A 23,304-nucleotide genomic window follows, 5' to 3' on the forward strand; every position below is an offset into this window, starting at 1 on the left:
GTGGTTTAATCAAGTTCGGACAGAAACAAAAGTCAGCGTTTAAACCCCCACCCGGAAACCATCCCTGCAGTGGCTTTGATTTCATCTTTCAGCATCCTGTGACGTGCATTTAGACAGAAGACAACTTTTGTGTAAACAGGTCGACACCTCAGTCCCCTGCCTTGTGCCTGTGACTGGTGAGGAGGAACAGCAGGCAGACCAGGGATACACACCCAAGAAGACAATGGTAGCCTCGGGAGTCTTGCTCAGGGCTTCCCATCCGGAGGCTCGGTGAGACTCTGTGGGGGGGAGCTGGTGAAAGTGGACAGCCAGGAAGACATGGCTGTCTTTGCACTGGAGAAAGCTCCTCCAACCGACTGGCCTGGACAAAGGAGAAGAACACAAATGGAACAGTGTCTCAGAGATCTCCAAGGAACCGAAAAACAAGCTGAAGACACAAGGACCTTCTCCTGGAACCAACAGACAGAGGAAACCTTCTCGTGGGGCTGCTACCCTGAATCCAGACTTTTAGTCTCCTGAACCGTAAAACATTAACTACTGTTTGTTTAAGCAAACCATTTGTGGTTATTTTTGTTATAACAACACTAGAAAACCAAGCCAGATTCTAACCTAAAGGTTTGCAGTTCAAACCCACCCAGCAGCACAGCAGAAAAAGGGCCTGCTTGTGTTAAAAGAACATGATGAACATGTGACTGGACAATGGAGGAAGGGTGATCAAGATGTTTTCTACGCCATGGTAAGGAGCTAGTCTGAATTATGCTCAGTGTTCAGTGGAAGGTAGAACTTGTAAGTGATGAATCTGGATATCTGATGATCTGATATCCTGGTAATCTGCTTTCATAAAGATCACGGCCAAGGAAACCCTGTGGGGAAATTCTACCAGAAACGAATCCCAATTAGATACTTCATAAGTAGTTGCTGAATAAGTTGATTAATGAATAGAAATGCTATGAAAACACACCAAAAAAAAGGATGAACAACTGTGTCTGGCTTATAAAGAAACTATATATAAGTAAAAATCTGAGTTTTAATTTAAATCAAATTAAAAAAAGAGAAATGAGAATTCATTGTAACATACCAGCATGTTAACAATCATCAAAATGTCATTTAAATTTCTAATTTCAAAAGAATGCCTTCCCATGAACATGTCTTACAGGAAACTGGATAATTTCTTGGTATAACAGCTTACTCTCCTAAGCGTTTTGAAGGTATTCATCCAACTGCTTTCTCACCATCCAACTGTTAGGTAGGTGAGTGGTTCCCAACAAAGATGGGCCTCAGAACCACGTGGAGAGCTCTCTGTATCCTGCATGCCACGTGGGGACACAGGCAAGGGGTCTGGGTAGCTCTAGGAAAACGTGCTCATGTCACTGAAACTGGGGGTTTCAGAAAGTTCCTGGGAAAATCCATTATCCTTTAATCCTACTTTTCCACAAACTTTTTGAAACCCTTCTTGCACAGAATTTTTCCTGTCTCTTTTTAAAACATTCTACCATAGTTTATTTTTTGTTGTTGAAAATCTACACAGCAGAATATACACCAATTCAATTTTTACACATACAATTCAACAACACTGGTTACTTAAATTGTACCGCCATACTCAGCCTCCGTCTCTGGATTGTTCCTCACCATTCCCTAAATTTCCTATTTAATCCTTTGAGTTGCTTTTGTCCAACTTTTGATCCCATATCGTTCTTCAAAAACCACAAAAGATCAAGGCAGACAGTCTTCACTAGTTAATCCAAATTACTGTTTGCTAGTAAGAAGATTTCAGGGCATATAGGCTTATTTTTAAGAGCATTCTCTCAAAAACTGATGCTAATGTGAAATTATTTAAGTTGATTCATCTATGCCCCATTATTCTTCAAGAGGAAAACTGTTCTAGAATTTAATTAACAGCAAAACATCACTAAATATTCATTAACATTTGATACTATATAACTAAAATAAAGTGAGATTTTTTTCTATTAAAAAAGAATATTCAAATAAGTTAAATGTACAATATATAAGGAATTAAATAGTTATAGCTCAAATTCAATTCTCTTGGAATAACGGAGACCAAGTGATAGGGCTACGTATTCTACATTTGTCTTTTAAAATGAGTCTTGAGTTCTTTTGCTCTGTCACTCTTAGGCACCAGAATGTTGGAGCTAAGAAGACACCTATGTAGATATCACCTAGTTTGGGGGCTTCTGAAATGCCTTTGGTAAAGGTAAATAAGCCTCTCTCAGTAGCTAAGGAAACAGGTGGGTACTATTTTTAAATACTGGTATGACAAAGCAAACGGGGCAACAAGGTAAATAATTGGTGACTCTGAGGGAAGTGACAGTTGCAACATTTCTTTATGTTTGAAATTTTATCAAAGTAACAATGTTTAAAAATGAGAAAATTCTTTATGAATTACTATGGCATAAGCTTCAAAACAGTCTGAGTGAAGAAAGACAGATGTGGAAGAGTACATGTGGCATGCACTCATTGGTCTGGCTCTGGTGTTGGGGTAACACTAGCCTCATCAGACATGTTGGGGAGTATTACTCAGTCCTGGTGTGGCCCTGTAGGATACACACTAGACTGCTAACCAAAAGGTCAGCAGTTCAAACCCACCAGACACTCCTTGGAAACCCTATACAACGTTGCTATGAGTCAGAACCAACTCGATGGCACTTAACAACAACCACCTGAAAAGAGCGTTCTTGAATGTTTGGTTCTAAGTGAAATCCTTTGGGCCTGGAGATTTCTTTGTGATAAGAATATAAATTTGGAATTCAATGAATAGATATGGAGTCTTCAGATTTTCTTTTTTATCTGCCTCAATTTTGATTATTCAAGTCATTCTATGCATTTGTGGATTTTATCTAAGTTGTCAAATCTGTTAGCATACAGTTGTTCACAATATTCCTTTATTCTCTTTAATTTCTAAAACATCTCTAGTATGGGCCCTTGTTCACAATATTCCTTTATTCTCTAATTTTTAAAACATCTATAAGTAATGGGCCGTTTCATTCCCAATATTAGATTTGTGTCTTTTTTCTTTTTCTCTTAATCAGTCCAGAAAGATTTATTAATATTTTTGATCTTTCCAAAACACAGCTATTAGTTTCACTGGTTTCCTTTAGTGTGTGATACTACCTTAGGAGATGGAGCCCTGGTGTAGAGCTATAGGATAAGCCCTGGACTTCTAACTGCAAGGTCAGCAGTTCAAACCCACCATCTCCTCCTTGGAAACTCTGTACTGGGTTGCTATGACTTGGGACTTGAAGGCACTTAACAACAACCCCCACTTTAGGAGAGAACAGCATCTAATGCTAATTTTATTACATTGTTGTTTTTGTTAAGTGCCGCCGAGTTGGTTCCAAACCCATAGTGACCCTGTATAGGGACCGAGGAGCAATTGGTGAGCTTGAACCACCGACCTTGCAGTTCAAACGACTTTGCAGTTCAGTGCATTAACCCCCAGTGCCACACCAGGACTCCTTTTTACGTGTCTCTGCTATTTATAAAGAACTGTGGAAGGCTCAAGGAGCCCTCTGGTGGTGTTTTAGGATAAGCACTGGACTGCTAACTTGCAAGGTCCACAGTTTAGACCCATCAGGTGGGATGAGGGTGGGTGGAGATGAGATTTTATGTTCCTGTAAAGATTTACAGCCTCAGAAACCCTAGAGAGGGTCACTATGAGTCAGAATCGACTCCGTGGCAGTGGGTTTGTTTTGGGTTTTGGTGGAGGGCTCAGGGACTGGGGAGAAAACCTATAGTCAGGCTGGAGGCCTGGTAACAGAACAGTGAGCCCATCACAAAAACTTGTTACACTATTAGATGTGGCAACATTTGCTGAACTTAGTTTGATGTTATCTGGTACCACAGCAATATTTTTCCGTAATAAAAAAACTTTTTAAAACCTCAGCTTTCAACCACCTGTATTATGTTAGACATGGATCTCTAGTAAAAAATAAAACCAAATCCCCTCCCCCCGCCAATGGTCACTGAGTCAATTCTGACTCATAGTGACTCTCTAGGACTGAGGAAACCTGCCCCATAGGGTTTCCTGTAGGACCGACGAAAACTGCCCCATAGGGTTTCCAAGACTGTGAATCTTTATGGAAGCAGTCCAACAAATCCTTCTCCCATCGAGTGGCTGGTAGGTTCGAACTGCTGACCTTTCAGGTAGAAGTTAGGTGCTTTAGCCACTGTGCAAACAGGGCTCCTGATGTCTCCTAGTTTATGTCTTTATCTATTATATGTTAAAGATACAAAAAATAAATGATTTCAATGTGTTGATGGCTAAAGGCATGCCTTACCAACAGCTTTTCCTGTTTGTACAACATTGCGGCTAGTTGTGACCATGACGTTTCCAATTTTCTTGCCACGTTCACTGTTCTGAACAGAACTGAGAAAAGGAAGTAAATGTTAAATACAACTTTAAAAAAAACCTCATACATGTGCCCGTACATACACACAAACACCACCACCATCCCAGAGCCAAATATGAGTGTTGGTAACTACTGGAAACCACTCTATAAGCACTGCAAATGAGAGTAATTGAAAAATAAAAGAAGCCAAGTTACTCTTAATCTGTTATGAACAAATTAATTTACTAACAAGTATGTGGATTTTCAGAAAATTCTTAAAGAATACATAAATGGAACAAAAAGTAGACATATGGATATGCGGTTGATTCTTCCTGACAAGATAGGATTTGTGGAAAGCACTTCACCAGAAAGTGGCAAGTTCTGTTATTAGTTCACACCATTCTCCCTGGAACAGCAGTGTTTTCATTTTTAAGCATACACACTGCTGAGCTCGAGAACGCCATGCACATATTTGGTTACTATTTGAAGCACAAGTCTAACAAGTGGAGGAAAACAATTCCCAATTAGCAATGAAACACATGGTATAAATTCAGACATCAGAGTTTTCCCAATATTTCCTCTAAATACTCACTGTGAGAATCTTAACTTCACATCAGACACGGAGTACTGGCCTTGAAATGGATGGCTGTAAGGCAGAAGTTTGCAATTAGTCCATAAGCATTTCACCAAGAAATTAGCACAAAAAAGCGTCCACAAGGAAGGATTAGTGAGGCTCCTGGAGCTGCCCAGCTGAACAACAGTGAAGTCAGTAAGAGGACCCAGGTCTGCAGCACAGCTCGCCATTCAGTGCTATGGGACCCAAATGAGATCACTCAACCTCTCTAAACTTCAGTTTCCTCCCCTGAATAATTGGTGTGTGTTAGATGGGGTGGTGTTAGTGTTGCCCTTGTTGTTGTTAAGTGCACTTGAGTTGGTTCTGACTCACAGTGACCTTGTATAGGGTTTCCGCGGAGTGGCTGGTGGGTCTGAACTGTCAACCTTTTGGTTCAAGCCGACCTTGGGATCCAGTGCTTATCCTACAGCGCCATAGCAGGACTCCAGTGTTTGTTGGAAAATATTCTGCAGTAAATTCAGATGGATGCCACATAGATGAAGCTTGGTTAGTCACAAAAGGGCAAAAACTGTACGGTCTCACAAGAAGTCAGCAAATATTTAGACGCCAAAGACTACTGATACTCATCGCGATGGCAGGGGAGGGAAAGGGGGGGGTTGTTTGGGGACGGTTGAGTTTATGTTAATGGTGGTTGAATATTTTGGGAACGCATACTGATACTGGTGGCACAACATGGAAAATATAATTAATGTGACTGAATTAGAAACATGGAAGTAGTGTTGGCCAATGGTTTAGCATGTATATTTTCATAATTAAAAAAAAGTCAGAGTTGCAAAATCTAGACTGCATGCTGGCTGCTCTATAAAAACTGCTATTGGTCATGAAAAGATTTGTGGATGGATCAGCAAAATCCGGACTTTCTATTAGAAAGCTAACTAAAAATGCGGGTCTGAACAATACCACCATCTTTATTTTTTGTAAGAAAGCACCTTATGCTTACTTCCCTACTCTCATTACACAAAGGAGAAAAGTGTTTATGTGAACGAGGTGAGTGTATGTGTGCCTTTGGCTGTGAGCATGGCTTTTGGGTCCTGGTTCTGAGAGTAGGGGGATAGCCCTGGTGAGGCTGGCTGAGCCTCAGGAGGCCCCAGGCCGAAAGGCTCACAGGAGCATCCCTGGACTGGAAAGTGCTGACTTTCTCATCACCCAGCCAAGCTGTCCCAGGGTGGCAGACCCATCAGAAGGGATGCGGAGCATGACAAGCAGAAGTTGGTGTGTGCTGAGCAGACACGTGGCAGTAGCTGGGCCTAACAACTGTTAGCAGCTTTGCTGAGAGCGAGGTCCTGCAGTGGCACAGGGGGGCTGCTCAGTGCGTCCGACACCCATGTAGGGGTCAACTGCACAGCAGCTCTGCTTTGAAACACGGGTCCAGGACTGTCCCAAGGCTGTTAGTTGAAAGCGGGGCAGGAGCAGAGAGACAGCCCAGTGACATCAATCCCTCATCAAAAACCAAAACAAAACCACTGCCATAAAGCCAACTCCCCCACACAGAGACCCTACAGGACAGGACAGAGGTCAGCTCACAGCGCTACCATGACCCCTTAATTCCTCACCATGAACTTGCTATTTATGTATTGTCTGCTACCTACTTCCCAAGAACAAAGGTTCTGGGAGTGTCCTGTGTGTTCTGAAGGAACGTGGTATTATGAGAACAACTTGTAAATGCCACTTCAGAATATATATATAAAAAAATCCAGGTGACTTGATGGAAGTTACTATAAAAGGGAGGTTATTAAATATCTAAATTCTTTTCTTATATTCAAGGGTCTGTCAAGAAAAAATGACCCAGTGTAATCTATAGCGTATTATGAAAAAGTGCTATTAACGGCTTTTCAAATGACTCAAACTGCTCTTTGTGGGTCTAAATATGTTAGCAACTCTTTTCCTGGATTTCTGAATCACAGGGTTGGAAGAATTGGAAAGCACGTACTTACTCTCTACAATTCTGGAAAGGCTGTATTTTGAAGGATCAAATATGCCTCCTGCTTATCAAGGGAAGTTAGAGGACTGCCTTGCCTAATTTAGGAGGTGAAGAAAGGATTCCACAGCTCTCAGATCTTACAATTTAGTTCAGCATTTTTCTAAATGACATCCCTGAAAACAACAAGACTATCTATCATTGTTTGCTTTTTGTCTGGTGAACATTCTGCTACCATATTTGCATAACTCCCCTACCTATAAATGAGGGGGTATCAAAAAGTTTATGGAAAAAAAAAAACGAACTAGAAGATAATAGAATTTTCACACAAACTTTTTGAAGCGCTGTAATATTTCTGGTGTGGTGCTGTAGGATCAACACTGGACCGCGAACCACAGGTCAGCAGTTCAAATCCACCAAGCTACTCCTTGAAAACCCTATACAGGGTCGCTATGAGCTGGAACCAACTGGATCGCACTTACAACAACACTGGAACAACAGTACTGGAATACTTGTTAGGTGCCATCAAGTTGGGGTCCAACTCACAGTGACCCTGTACAGTGGCTTTGAGCTACTGACCTTGTGGTTAGCAGTCCAGTGTTTATCCTACAGTGCCATAGCAGGGCTCCGTTGGAATACTAAAGGGATTTAAAAAGTTTGTGGAAAAACTCCATTACCTTTGGAGGCACTTTCAGAAAAGTACTAGACAGAAGTTCAAATCTACTAGTTGCTTTGTGGGAGAAAGATGAGGATCTCTTCCCCTAAAAGGAGCTCTGGTAGTGTAGTGGTTATGAATTGGCCTGCGAACCACAAGGTCAGCAGTTTGAAACTGCTGTTCCTCAGGAGAAAGATGAGGCTTTCTGCTCCTGTAAGGATTTACAGCCTTGGAAACCCTGTACAGGGTTCGCTATGAGTCGGAACCGACTCCACGGCACATAACAACAACGAAAGGCTAAATAAAGGTTTACATCCTCAGAAACCCTGTACAAAGGGTTACTATGAGTTGGAATTGACTCGATGGCAGTGGACTTGGTTTTTGGTTGTGATATTCTAGAAATAAGTTCTTCTCTGCAATGTAAATAACCTTCGTTCCTCTATACGTTTTCTCAGTACTATTTCACGATGTTTCAAAAGCCATTCCAGCCAAGCCTCTCATGGACCTGCATAAAGCTTGCAGAGCTGTTTCCCATTAAAGGCACTACACGGGAAGCAGACACCGGACACAGATCTGACAAGACTTTACTGCAATGCAGACTAGAAAAGGAGAAGGATCCTAGCTCTGAGTGAAGACTGCCGGTCAGGGCTGACCTACCTGAGCACCCCAGCAAGTGTCCCCAGGCCCACGAGCTCACAGCTGCTGCCTTTCATCACGTTTGGAACACACCTTGCAGTTCATGAGGGAAAACACTTTGACTCCTACTACTCCTCATTTAATACTATTAAAATGTTTTTTTCCTTTAAATTCTGTTTTGGCAGTACAGGGTTCTGTTGTAAACAAGTGTGATTAAATTCAATAAAACTGATGTTGAACCCAGTCATTTTTCATGACAGATCACTGTTATGGATTGAACTGTGTTCCCTTAAATATTATGCTGTAAATCCTAACCCCTATACTAGTGGATGTCATCCCATTTGTGGGTAGGGTCAAGATGTAGCTGTAGGGAAGAAGATTCTCCCTGTGAATTATAGTGGAAGCTGACAGAAACTTTGTTGTGAAGTGCTGCTGAGTTGATTCTGACCCATAGCAACCCTGTATAGGGTTTCCAAGGAGTGGCTGGTGGGCTTGAATTGCCAACCTTATGGTTCAAACTAACTTTGCCGTCCAGCACATTAACCCACAGTACAACAGCAGGCAACATTGGTGCTTCCAAAAATACCTCACTTTTCTTCCCCCCAATATAAGAAGTTTGAATAGGGAAGCAGTTTTCAAGCTATTTCTCTATAACTGGGAACCTTTTATAACCCACCTATAGAAATTCTTTAAGGAGCTCTGATAGCATAGTGGTTACGGGTTGGGCTACTAACCCGAGGGTCAGCAGTTCTAAACTACCAGCCATTCCATGGGAAAAAGATGAGGCTTTCTGCTTCCATAAAGATTTACAGCCTCAGAAACCCTATACAGAGTGGCTATAAGTTGGAACCAACTCCATGGCACATCAACCAACCAAAGCAATTCTTTGGGGAGCACAGTGGCTTTCTAGGATAAACACTGGTCTGTGAACCACAAGGTCGGCGGTTTGAGCCCACCTTGAAGACAGAGAGACATTTACCAAGAACAGAGAAACCAGGAAGATACTTCTCTGTTCATTTAATACATACCAACATGGATGGTTTCTTTTTAGTTAAATAAAAGAAAAAGAAAGAATGCATCGAATGGAAAGAAGTGAAACATCAATATGCCTCTTAGTTTGTGTTTTTTCCAAAATCTCATCCTGGCAACTCTTTCTACCTTTTTATTTGGCTATATGACACATAGTACTGGAGACCGACTTGGAATATACAGAGCACCTTCAACCCAGAAAGTAATCCCGCAACCTGGGGATCTGCAGTTTCATCCATGGATTTCTTTTTACCATGTATCGATATGTTATAAAACTGGAATTGGGAAGGGTAACTGGGATGCTACAGAAGAACTATTTGGGAGGCAGGGTGTTATGTCTCACCCTCCATATCAAAGTACCTGGTGAGCATAATATATAACTTGTAAATAGCCCAATGACACACAAAAGAAGCATGCATAGGGCTGTTGTTGAGAGAGAAAGAGAGTCCACCAGCATGTCAGAGAGAGAAAGATGACGCTTTCTGCTCCTGCAAAGATTACAGTCTTGGAAACCCGACTCGACACTATCCTGTAGGATCGCTGTTGTAGTTGGAATTGATTTGATGGCAGTGGGTTTCCTTTCTTTTTTTTTTTTTTGGTGAGGGGTCACTATGAGTCAGAACCCACTTGATATCACTAACATCAACAACAGGCAATTCTTTAAGATGCTCACAATATCATCACGGCTAAGCTAAGATTTATATTGGGGGCACATTCAGTAAGCCAGTTTTGCTATGCACTGTTTCTTCAGAGGTTATGCTTACTTAGGATTTATTTCTGCAAGTGCCGGATGCTTGTTGCTGTTCCACACCCTGTAGTTGTGTGTATTCTTCCATGCTGTAACAAAGGTCGTCCCATAGTCCGATAATATCTTCTCATTATCTGTCAAGTAAATATTTGAGAGAAGTTGAGCTGGACTGTAGCCAGTTAGGGGTGTGAACATTAACCACCCAAAACAGCAAAGGAATGGCGCTATCCCCAACGTCCCCCTGCTTCTTTTGGAGACAGCTTACCAGATGTTAGGAAACTTGGGTCTACTTCCAGAAATCCTGTTAAGGAGCTATGTGGCCTTTGGCAAATCACTTAATCACAAAGAAGTTCATTTTCCTAACTGGAAAATCAGATTGAACTAGATATTTTCTAAGATTCCTTACAGCCCACAATATTTGTGTGTTCTCTTTACCAAGGTTATATGGCTAGCATCATGTAGTAAATGACTACTGGCTGTACAGTGCGTACAAATGTAGGGCAGTATGCACACAGATGTGGCGTCACCACCAGGGGGAAACCACTGGACACCAACAGGTTTGGGGTTTTTATACATGTAAAGTTGTTGTTGTTGTTGTTATGTGCCATCGAGTCGGTTCCAACCCATAGCGACCCTATATAGGGTTTCCGAGGGTGTAAATCTTTACGGGAGTAGAAAGCCTCATCTTTCTCCCGCGGAGCAGCTGGTAGTTTCGAACCACTGACCTTAAGGTTCGCAGCCCGATTCGTAACCACTACGCTACCAGAGCTCCTTATACATGTAAAGTAGGCGAGGAGATTACTTTTCTTTTCACAAATATCATTTTTCTAAAAAAAAAGATTAAGAATATATACATGAGATGGTAGCCACTATTTTATCTTCTCTGGACTTTGTTGCACTATTTAATGTTTCATTCTTGAGTTTCTGTGCATTCCATTGTCAAAATGTCTACGGTAACAATGAGTATTTTCATATTTGATATTGACAAGTTTACAAATCCAACTTGTAATTGTTAGGGTTTTGTGTCAACTTGACTAGGCCAGGATTTCCAGAGGTTTAGCAGTTGAGATGTGATTGTTCCCATGGTAACCTAAAAAAAGGCTTAGTTATGATGAGTGATGAGTGGCTATGAACAGCCAATCAATTAAAGGAATGCTGCCTTGTGGTTGTGGCCTGCTCCCAATACAATGGGCATGCAGCAAAGGCACACTCTTCCGCTGGGGACCTGGGACTCTACAATTATAGGGCATTTCCTTGGTGATACACCTTTCTTTCTTTCTGTACCTAGGTATATGTTTCACTAGTTTGGCTTCTCTAGAATACCCGGCCTAAGACATGACTTTTTCAACTTCATTAAAACCATGGGAAAGCTTCAATGTATGAGGGGGCTTAAAAAAATTCATGGAAAATTCCAGTGTCTTTGACTTCCACTTTTCCATAAACTTTCCGAAGTCCTTCGCAAATGGTTTCTTTCTCCCATCTGGAAGAAGAGAACAGTGCTACAGAACGGGTTCCAGTGGCAACTGCTTCACAGACTACTTGTGTGCTGTTTGCTTTGGTGGTGAAACACACGTGCCTTTTGTTGCTGGGAAAGGATGAGAAGACTCATATGCAGCACAGAAAGTTCTTTTAGAATATCTTCCTCAAGCAGTTGGTTAGGCTCAATACGCCTTTTTACCTGGTTAAGCATGGTCCTGAGACAGACTGCTTAGATTATACAAAAAAAATGTTAAGCAACTATCACTCTTCACTGCTGACAGTTACCTGGATAAACATTTAATTATTCATGAAGCTACACATCTGCCGGAGTTTCCTTTCTAGATTAATGATTCTGGGCTAGAGGTTGTATTTGGTGTTCATCTACTCTAATTGTAGAAAGTGTTGGCATTCTAAAATACAGCTTTAATAAATAAGCATCATACCTTAGTTTTCACTCCTGAAACTTGGGCTTAAAACTCTGTATGATAGTATGTGAAGAACTACCCTGTGAGGAGGAGGTGGGGTGGTGATGGAGTGGATTAAAAAATCTACAGAATCCTTATCAATGGCATGTAGAAACACACAAGACAGGAAAGCTGCCAGCAGAGCTCTAGTTTCTCTTTTGATACCTTTTCTAAGGAAAAAGCGATACGTCAGCTTGGGTTCACAAACAATGGTTGGTTTAATCCATGTTAGCGCTCTCATTTTAGCCATTTAATAGGAATAACAACACTTCTGAAACTGGGGCATAAATTTGAAGGTTTAATCACTCACAATGTGGTTCAATAATTTAAAATTTATTTTTAATGTTTTATTGTGAATTGGGTGAAGGTTTATAGAGTTGATCAGTTTTCCATTTCAACAATTCATACAGATTTCGTTTACTGTCATTGACTGCAATCCCTACTATGTAACATCACTTATCCCATTTCCTCCCTGGGTTTTCTTCTTTCCTTTCCATTATAGAGTTTAAATAAGTGAGCAGTGTTTATACAAATAGCTCCCCAAAACGGATACATCCTTCCACGTAATGAAATATTAAATCATTGTGTGAAAATGCTGATGATCAAGACTGATGACTGTTCATGTTCCTACTGTAACATAAGAAAACATATATACTATGTACGATTGGTTTTTATAAAAGGACCACCATAAACAGAAAACTAACAATATCTAAAATATGTGCATTAAAAAGCCTGGAAGGAATAAAGTATTCCAAATGCTAGGAGTGGTTATCTCTGTATGGGGCAATTATGTTAGCTGACATTGAGTTGACTCAGACTCATGTGATCCCATGGATGCAGAGGAGAGCTGCTTCACAGGGTTTTCAGTGGAGTTTTTGGAAGCAGATTGCCAGCTCTGTCCTCTGAGGTGTTTCTGGGTGGGTGGAGCGTGAGGTTTGTCAAAACACCAGCCTTTTGGCTAGTAGTACAATTAACCATTTGAGCCACCAGCAACTCCTGTCTGGAGCACTAACAGTCAATTTCTTTTCAGAACATAAACATTACAAAAATGAAAAATTACCAACAAAAATGGTGGCTGCAAGCACTTGTGTTTTCTTACCTAACTGCAGAGTGGCAGCCAGCAGCGCATGGATGTAGACTGCAAACTGAGCCCGGATCCACTCATCACCTCCCTCCCAGCCCGTGCCATCCAAAAAGACGTCGTCCCGGTTCTCGGTCACGTGCCTCACTAGGTAATCTGCGAACCTGAGGTCTGCGGTGGTTGGGTTAAGCAGCTTCCTGAGTTCTGGATCATGGATCTGGATCAGAGCTTCTTCTACCTAGAGGGTACCCAGGTATAAGTCAGTCTGGGCATTCATGCAGATATCCATGCCACACTTTAAAGAGTAACTACTGGAAAGTTGCAGCTGGAAATAAAAAATGTGAATAACAGCATTCTCAAAAGGTTAAGTCTAAAAACGAAAGAGGTTTTCACACTGACTTTTTTTGCTTCTAAATTTTAAAAATTTATTTTTGATTTTAGAAAATACAATATATACATATTATATAATAAATAACTTTAAATCTAACAGTACTTCACTCAGATAGTATTTTAGAAAACATAGAAATGTATATTTAAAAAATCACACTGATCACATTTAGAAATGAACAGTTAACAGTGTATTTCTTTAAACTTTTCTTTTGAGTGCATACTTTGTAACTTTCTAAACTGCAATATTTGCTATATGATATCTCCATGTATATATACAAAGAAACTTACAGGTTAGTTGTGAAGTATAATAAAACAATTATCCATGGTCATCCAATCAGCTTCAGAACTAGAAAGTAGCCAATAATGCTAAAGCAACTCTGTGGTTCTCTCAAACATAGCCTCCTGTCTTGAAAGGTGGATTTATTTTTTTCTTCCTCAAAACTGGGATAATACACAGCTTTGGAACTTAGGCTTTTCATTTATTTTCCAAGGAAGCAAGTTTTGGTATTTCCTGTAAGTAAGTTTTAATATGGCTGGATTTTCTTTCTTTCTTTTTTATCAATTATGTCTATATAAGAAATGATTTAAACTTCTCATGTATTTGGTAAGATGTCAAATATTTATTCTCAGCTTCCTTACTCTTAGTATCATAAGGATATTAAACAGACTAGAACTCTTTACATTATTCAAGTGATGCTGTTGTTACTAAATGCCATCAAGTTGGTTCTGACTCATAGGGATCCTGTACAGGGTTTTCTGAGGCTTTTAAAATCTTTGCAGGAGCAGAAAGTCTCATCTTTCTTCTTCAGAGAGGCTGGTGGGCTTCTTTCACTGACCTTGTGGTTTGCAGTCCTATGCTTATCCTATAAACACTTTTTAATAGTAAATTACAATAGAACCAGATAGCATGGGTCTGAAGCCTCGTTTTTCTCCTTACAAGTTGTCTGATCTTGCACAAGTTACCCAATTTTCTGTTCCTTTGCTTCTGGAGGTGATGTGGATAGCAACAGTACCTATCTCACAGAGTGTTGGGTTTTTTTTTGTTTTTTTTTAAACTTTTTATTGGAAAATTGAGTGAAGATTTACAAATCAGGTTAACAGTTTTACATTCAGCATATACTTTGTCTTGTTATATTGATTGCAATCCCCTTTATGTACTTAACTTCATGTAGTTAACACTTTAACTATTGGATTCTTCCCTGTGTCTCCCACTACCTTCATCTGTCCTCTGCTAACCTACCTCTTGTTGTATACTGCCTGCCCTGTCACCCATGTTAACATATGTCTACCCTCTAGCCCATGAATAATTTTCCTTCTCCCCTCCTATCACCATCACAGATTGTTTCTTTTATTAGATAAACTTTTTCTTAACTTTTAACAACATTGGTCAAATATAATATTTGTGCTTTTATGACTAATTTCCTCAGCATAATGTCTTCCAGTTTTCTCCATGTTATGTATGAGGTGTTTCGCAGAGTCATCCTTATTCTTCATTGTTGCACAGTATTCCATTGTGTGTATGTATCAACATTTGTTTAACCATTCTTTGGCTGATGGGCATTTAGACATCTTTTTGATCAATCTCTTGTAGGCAGCATATTGAAGGATCCTGTTTTCTTATCCATTCTACTCTGTCTCTTTACTGGTGCATTTAATCCATTTACACATTCAGTGCAATCCTCAATAGGTATGAATTGATCTCTGTCATTTTTTCTGTGTGTTTTTGTGTGGTGCTGCTGGTTTCTTTGTTCTACGTACCTTTCTGCACTGAATTTACTTTGTTTAAATGTTTTCTTCATTTCTGTTTTTAATGTTTATTAAATCTTTCTGATTTTCCTCTTTTTTCATTTTGATGTGCAGGTGGGTTAATTTTCTTTGCGGTTACCCTGTAATTTATTATTATTATTTGCGTATTTAAAGCAGTCTGCTTTATCTTGAAATCTAATTGACTTCCACGCCATCTGAAATTGCTGTTGTCTACACTATTCCTTCTTTTTGCCTTGTAGTTGACATCATTATATATTGATGTCTCTAATTCCCTATTTTTAGTCTTGCAGGTTTGTTTCACTTTAAATACTTCTATATCTGGATTGAGCTCTAGGTGGTGTTGTCATGTAAGTAATCTCAGGTTGTCTACTGTTGGTTATCAGTCTAAAGAACACCCTTCAGCATTTTTTAGCACTACACCAGGACTCCAAAGATGGTCTGGTTATTATTACAAATTCCTTTAATTTCAGTTTATCCAGAAATATTCTAATTTCGTTGTCCTATTTGAGGCAAAGCTTTTCTGGGTATATGATTGTTGGTTGGCAATTTTTTTCTTTCAGAGTTTTGTATCTGTCATCCATTGCCTTCTTGTCTGCAATGGTTTCTACTGAGAAATCAGAGCGTAGTCTTATTCTCCTTTGTAAGTAACTTTTTGTTTTTCCCAAGCTGCTCAGGATTATGATATGCCTTGGTGATTTTCTTTTGGAATATATCCTGTTTGGGGTTCATTCAGATTCTTGTATGCTTATCTTCTCGTCTTTCATGATGTTAGATAGGTTTTCTTCCAACAACTCGCTGACAATTTTCTGTGTGTTTTTTTATTGTTTCTTCCTGTTCTGGAATTTAAAAATTTATCTATTTTTCTATGTGTGCCTTTATTATAAAATTGTAAAAATTCATATGTTACTTTTTACCATATATAAGTAATTTTTGGCTTAAAGTAAAAACTGTCACAACTAATGATAAAGAATTAGTTTTTTAAAATGTGTCCTGGAATTCTAATCACTAATAAGTTGTATCTCTTCATGGTGTCCCACATAACTCTTAGGTTTTCTTTGGATTTTTTTCATTCTTTTTTTTTGAGTGTTTTTCTAACATACTAGTATAGAGGAATTTCTCTTTACACTCATTAAGTCAGGTCCAATCTACTCCTTTGACCTTTCAGTGCACTGTCCATTTCTGAAATCTTAGTATTAATCTTCTAATTGCAGATTTCATATTGCTTCAAATTTTGCATTTGAATCCAGGCACCAAAGCAGCACATGAAAGTCATGCAGCTGTCCCTGAGCGCCAGCTGGTGTGGTACCCAACCACATGGTTCCCAACTTCCAGAGAGCAGTCTGTGTTGTGGATGGGAGCTGGCCACACCTGTGGTCCCAGAGGAGCGTAGGGGAAAAGAAGGAATCACACTTTTCTAGTCACTGTGTGACTCAGCTCTGCCAGGTTTCCTTTTGTTACCAAAACTGTTCACAAAAGTTCAAGATGGTCACACTGTGTCTGGCTGGCCATTGACAATCAGTCTTCCTCCCTCGCCATCTCTGCTCAGCTTCTCCTACCAGCAAATACTCAATCCGCTTCATTAGCCTTTCTTCTGCAGTTCAAGGTTCCAGGATTTTCATTTGTGTATGGTTTCACTTGGTCTCTCGTACCTTTGTTGTAGAGGTTCCGTGTAGTACGTCTGCCTAGACCACCATCTTACCAGAAGTCTGTCTCTCAGAGTTGTCATGAGAGTTATATTAGTTAGCATATATGAGGGTAAGAAAAATATTGCTACAAAATCACAGAAACCTTTATTAAACAAAAATATCAAAATGTGAAGCTATTGTTTCTCGATATAGCCTCCCCTCTAGATCAATATATTTCTTATAAAAAATTTAAAAAAATTTATTTTGAATTGGGTGAAGATGAAGGTTTACCGAGCAGATCAGTTTTCATTCAATAATTCATACACATTTTGGTTCCTCTTACTGATTGTAATTTGTATAACATAACCACTTTTTCCACTTCCTCCCTGTGTTTTCCATTTCCCCTCCTCCTTCTCTCCTAACCTTTCTGAACTTCATTCTTTTGATACCAAATGGCTGATTATTCTACCGTGAGCTTACCTCCCTATGTTAGTGTTCCCTTTATAGACCTGCCCATTGTTTGGTGGAAACTTAATCCATGGGGATAAGTTCATTTCCACACCTGAAGGGTGACTAAGGGGTTCCAAAACAGTCTATCTGATTAATAAACCTGGTCTTCATGATTTTGAGTTTTATTCCATAATTCCTCTCACTCTATGCAGGGTCTTCTAACTTGATTCCTTTTAGAGAAGTTGGCAGAAGTAGCCAGATACCAATTAGTTCTTCTGGTCTCAGGGTCATAGAGACTGATGCTCCCATGGCCCACTGACTAGTTTGCTGGACTGTTTCCATACGTCGTTTACTTCACTCTTTGTTCCTTTGGACAGGGAAAGTATGTGTATACATTTCTGAAAACAGTGTTTTCATTTCTCTATGCAACCCTTTCCCCAAAGAATTCAGCAGTCTTCTATTTGTTCTGTGTCAAAATGGTAGTGGTGGCGTCTTCAAAGGACTAAAAATGTGTTCCCTTTAAATGTTGAGTTTGGGGAACAAAAAAAAAGCCTGAAGGAGCAAAAGCAGGTTTGTAGGGTAGATGGGGTATGATTTCCCAACAAAATCCTCAGAGGAGAGTCCATGTTACCATTGACAAATGAGCAGGTGCATTGTCATGATGAAAGATGCTTCTCGGGGTCACTTTCCTGGCCTTTTTCCTCACCCAGGAAGTTTTCAATTTTCTTAAAATGTCTTCACAATAAGCCCCTTTGATTTGAGGAAATCTATCAAGGTTACCCCACCTTTGGAAATCCCCCCTAAAAAGTCACCATCACTTTCTGAGCTGATTGCTCAGCTTTGAAATGAACTAGTCCAGTAGATGCCCTCTCAGAAGCGGCCGTTTTAACTATCCCCTTTTTTTTTTAAAGCGCTTTAAGGAAACGAAGACAAATGTCTTGAGAGAACTTGTCTGCACCATCCACTGATTGCAGACATGTGTTGTTTGGAATAAACCACGCATGTATGAACTGGAATCCTAGTAGCAATACTTTTTGGCTTACCCCGGCATAAAGTGCTCAGAATGCCTAGCATATACGGAAGTGATTATTAACATTAGTGTTATTAACACAACAGCACTGAGGAAAGGAAAAGAGGGATAAGCGTGTCAAATACACACACACACACGTACACGTACTTCCACAATGGCATCACTGAGATGTTTCTGTTGTCGAAAAAGGATGTTAGTAGCTCCAGCAACAAATCCCCGAACGGTCACATCAGAGAGAAGATGGTGCTGTTGCAATGCCATGTAAGGCAAACAGAGATAACCCTACAAATAACAAGAGTAACAGAAACTATTAGGGTACTCAAAGAATGGCTCTCTCCGAAAGCTACTAGTCCAACAAGAAGCTGCCTTCTGTTCTCCTACCCCACCTCCCAATGTAGCTCACCTCTGCCTCACTGACAAAATATTCGAGGGGAACCTCAGACATGGATTAAAAGAAGGCCAGTTTAACAGTTAACAGCTAATCTTGCCCAGGAATAGCCACATTTTGGCGAAGTGGTTTAACATGAAGGCGGTCTAACTAGATCACTTAGTGTTCTCAGTGCAATATGAAAGCCTCCACAGTAACTTATGGATGGAAGTTTTTCATTTAAGAAATGATGTATCATTAAGCCCATTAAAAAGTGTGTTGTTACACAGAAAGCTGTTAATTTTTCAGTAACATTTTAAAAGGCATGCATGTGTGCACAAACACCAAAGTATGAGCAAAGCACTGCACAGTATTTGTTTTGTTAACCTGCAGCCAAAAGCCATGCAAAAATATTTCAAGATAATTGCTACCAAATGTTTAAAACAAATTGTAATTAACCCCAACAGGAAGTTCAGTATAAAAAGCAGCATAGTTCCTGAGAGTAAAGGTATTACCATTGGAATGAATAACTGAAGCCGGATATGAAATTTCTGCAGAAAGAATCTGAATCAGAATACATTTTCAATGAGTGGCGCTCTTTGTATATGAAGCCAGGAGGGCATCTTGCTGAGCCCTTGAACTTCCGTTCAGTCTCAAGTCCTACAACAATTTATTTTCTACTTCTCAGCAATTTTCAAACACTGAATTAATATTAGTCCAACAATGTCTAGTTTACAGCGTGAGATGAGTCTGTCTGAGGGAAGGCGAGATCCCTTTTGCAACTTTATGTTCGTCACTGTCTGTGGCACAAGATACCTAACAAACAAACAAACAAATCCTCCTTCTGTCTAGGCCATCCCGACTCACAGCCACCCCACCGGACAGAGGAGAACCGCTCCTCAGGGTTTCCAAGGCTGTAAATCCTTATGGAAGCAGACTGCCTCATCCTTTCTCCTACTGAGCAGCTGGTGAGTCCAAATCACCAGTCTTTTGGTTAGTAGTCCAATGCTTAACCCATTGCTTAACCAGGGATCTTTCTGTACCTAACAGGTGATTGTTAAATACTTAATATGGAAAGGAAGGCTTCCGAAAGTAGGAATATAGTTCTAGTAACTTGGTCTAATTCTTCAACCCCTCTTTGGTATTGTCCTTACTCTTGACAATGTCTGTTATATAAAACTCTAATGTTATTAAGTGACATTGAGTCAGTTCTGACTCATATCAACCCAGTGCAGGTTTCTAAGGAGTGGCTGGTGGGTTTGAACCCCTGACCTTTCAGTTAGTAATCCAGTGCTCATCCTTCAGTGCCACACCAGGACTCCAATAAAAAAGGCTCTAACAGAAGCACCCAAAATAAATCTATGTCTATGCATGAGCGTAGTGGTTATGAGTCGGGTTGCTAACCTCAAGATCAGCAGTTTCAAACTACCAGCCATTCCGCAGGAGAAAGATAAGACTTTCTGCTCCTGTAAAGATTTACAGCCTCGGAAACCCTGTACAGGGTCGCTATGGGTCAGAACTGACTCCATGGCACATAACCACCACCACCACCAGCACACTTCAGATGATGAGGGCTCTTCAACCCAAAGCCCTGGTAGCTAACACAGAATGGGCCCTTGGCTCAAGGGGGCCTGCTCCTCACTGACACACAGTCAAGAGTCCTGTCTCTAAGTCCTTGTGGGCTATGTAATGAAAAACAGCAGTACAATATTGAACACTCAAATTTCATGTGGTCCCTAGGCTGCACAAGAGGACTGTGACATCTTCTATCTGATAAAGGCACTCTCAGAACTGCCAATCAATACAAAAGACTTATCTTGCAAAATAGCAGTAAGCCCACCCACTGCCAGGAAGTGGACTCCAACTAATATTGACCCTTGAGGGCAGAGAAGGGCTCTTCCTTCAGTTTTCTGAGACTGTAACTCTTTATGGGCGCAGGCAGCCTCAGCCGTCTCCCTCAGAGCGGCTGGTAGGTTTGAAACACTGACCAGGGCCTAACCCACACCACTACCAGGGCTCCTTGAAATAGTAAGAAGAGAATACAAATTAACCGCTCAATTATTACACTTCGTACTGATTCTGTTAGAGACGAAAATCCTACTGTCAACAGTGAGATTCTTGTTAAAGTATACGGACACTACCAAAATTAAGATGTTAAAAAGAAAGCAGTTCAAAGCTATTTTAAGATATGAAAATATACATTCCCTTAAAATTATAAATATACATAATTTTGACCCAGCATTTTACTTCCTGCAATTTATGTTTTTACTTCTTCATGTGTGATAACATGTGTAAAAAGTTGTTTATTGTAGCATTATTTGTTAAACTAAAAGTCTAGAATCCTAACTGTTCATGAATATGGGGACTAGATAAATGTCACCTATATATGGGAGGAAAAAAAGACACTATGTATTTTTTATTCATAATATATCCCTAGAAGGAAACATAAGCCACTGGTATCACATTGGCTTCCATTAGAGAGGGCAACTAGATAGCAAGGAATAGATGGGAAGGGAACATTTTTATTATAGATGCTTGGGAAACTTTTATAATGCTGATCTATGTGAAAGTATTATATATTTATAAAATTATTTTAAAATAGTTACTTATAGTTTTAAACATTTACACCATCAATACTTTTAATGCTGAATGCACTAGCTTCTGTCTTTCAAAGGTGCCAAGAACATGGTCCTTTACACTTTTGTTGCTGTTCTTGTGAAGTGCTGTTAAGTTGGTTCTGACTCATAGTGTATAGGATTTCCGAGGAGCAGCTGGTGGGTTTAAACTGCTGACCTTGCAGTTAGTAGTCCAGTGCTTATCCTATAGCACCACACCAGGACTCATGTTACACATATAATGGACTATAAACAATAAAAAACATAAATAAATAAATATTGTCTGCTAAAAGCAAAGTATACCAGAAAGATGTTCATCATCTGTGTTTTACTGAGTATGCAAAGGCTGTATGGATTACAGCAAGTTATGGACTAGCACTGTGAAGAATGGGACTTCCAAAACATTTAATTATGCTCATGAGGAACCTAAACATAGATCAACAGGCAATTGCTTGAACACAACAAGGGGATACTGCATGATTTATAATCAAGTAAGGTGTATATACTAGGCTTGTATACTTTTACCATACTTATTTAATCTGCATGTGAATATTCCAAAAAGTTGGACTATATGAAGAATTGTGACACCAGGATTAGAGGAAAACTCATTAGCAAACTATGATATGCAGATGACACAATTTTGCTTGCTGAAAGAGAAAAGGACTTGAAGTATTTTTGTATGAAGATGAAAGACTATATAACCTTTGCCTTTGGTATGGATTACAACCCAAGATAAAGAAAACAAAAATCCTCACAACTGGACCAAAAAAGCAGTTATTATTATGATACAGATTTGTTGTCAAGGATTTCATTTTACTTGGCTCTACAATCAACCCCGAAGAAAGCAGTAGTCAGAAAATCAAATGATATATTGTATTGGGAAAATCTGCTAAAAAAGAGAGAGAGAGAGACTTCTTAGGGAAAGATGGCATGTTGAGGACTCCTGTACACCTGATCCAAGCTATGTCATCTTCAATCGCCTCATGTGCACGCAAAACTGAACAATGAATAAGGAAAACTAAAGAACTGATGACTTTCAATTATACTGTGGACAAAGAATACAGAATATACCGTGGACTACCAACAGAATGAACAAGTCTGTCTTGGAAGAAGTACAGCCACAAAGCTCCTTAGAAGTGGGAATGGTGGGACTTCATCTCTTTGGTTATGTTGTCAGGAGGGTCCAGTCCCTGGAGATGGACAATATGCTGGGTAAAGTAGAGGGTCAGTAAAAGAAAAAAAAAGGAAGACCTTCAATGACATGCACTGACACAGTGGTTACAACAACAGAATCAAATACACCAATAATTGTGAGGATGGCACAGAGCCAGTAAGTGCAGTTCTGTTGTACAGTCACTAAAAGTCGGAAATGACTTGATAATATCTTACAACAGCACAGAGAATAAAGCAAACTCCACACTCAGTCTCACCCCTGGTTTTACACTTCTCTAGAGTACTTAGAAGGAGCCCTGGTAGTGCAGTGGATTACAAACTGGGCTGCTAACCGCAAAGTCAGCAGTTCAAATCTACCAGCTGCTCATAGGTGAAAGATGAGGCTTTCTGTTCTTGTCAAGATTTTAAGCCTCAGAAACACTATACACGGTCAACTATGAGTCCACGGCATACAACCAGCCAAGGAATACTTTAACTTCCATGTTTGAAACTGTAGTATATAATGGTAATATATGAAAACCAAACCAAACGAAACAAAACCTCAACTTGGTAAATCTAGAAGAACAACTGGGCTGATCTTCTGAAAAGTTAAAAACCCACAGCGTGTTTCCTTTTGTGTTCTCATTTCTTCTTCTCAGAAGCAGTCAGGATCCCTCCCACCCCAATATGATGGCAATTTATATTGGGTTTCAGGGTTGTGGTTAAAGGCGCCGTCCTTTTTGTAAAGGATAGAGAGAAGGGGACATCTGAGGGCCACGTATACTAAAGTACCCATTGCTGTTTGGTTAACTCGGATTCATAGTAGCCTGACTGGACAGAGTAGAACTGTCCCACGGGGTTTCCAAAGCTGCAAACCCTGATGGCAGCAGATGGACACATCTTTTTGCTGTGCGGTAG

At 39.9% G+C, this 23,304-nt stretch overlaps 1 protein-coding gene across 1 annotated transcript in view; it reads right to left on the reverse strand.

The window, feature by feature from the left end:
* Positions 1 to 245: 245 nt before the first annotated feature.
* Positions 246 to 23,304, reverse strand: part of AVL9 (AVL9 homolog (S. cerevisiase)) — a 72,774-nt gene continuing 49,715 nt past the window's right edge. The window contains exons 11-16 of the mRNA XM_006832150.1: positions 18,400 to 18,534; positions 13,009 to 13,228; positions 9,983 to 10,100; positions 4,939 to 4,992; positions 4,296 to 4,384; positions 246 to 361 (exon numbers count right to left, since the gene is read on the reverse strand). Coding sequence (XP_006832213.1) covers positions 246 to 361; positions 4,296 to 4,384; positions 4,939 to 4,992; positions 9,983 to 10,100; positions 13,009 to 13,228; positions 18,400 to 18,534 — 732 coding nt within the window. The remainder of the gene's footprint in view (positions 362 to 4,295; positions 4,385 to 4,938; positions 4,993 to 9,982; positions 10,101 to 13,008; positions 13,229 to 18,399; positions 18,535 to 23,304) is intronic.

Source organism: Chrysochloris asiatica, unplaced genomic scaffold, assembly GCF_000296735.1.
Source record: "Chrysochloris asiatica unplaced genomic scaffold, ChrAsi1.0 scaffold00006, whole genome shotgun sequence".
Lineage (NCBI taxonomy): Eukaryota > Metazoa > Chordata > Mammalia > Afrosoricida > Chrysochloridae > Chrysochloris > Chrysochloris asiatica.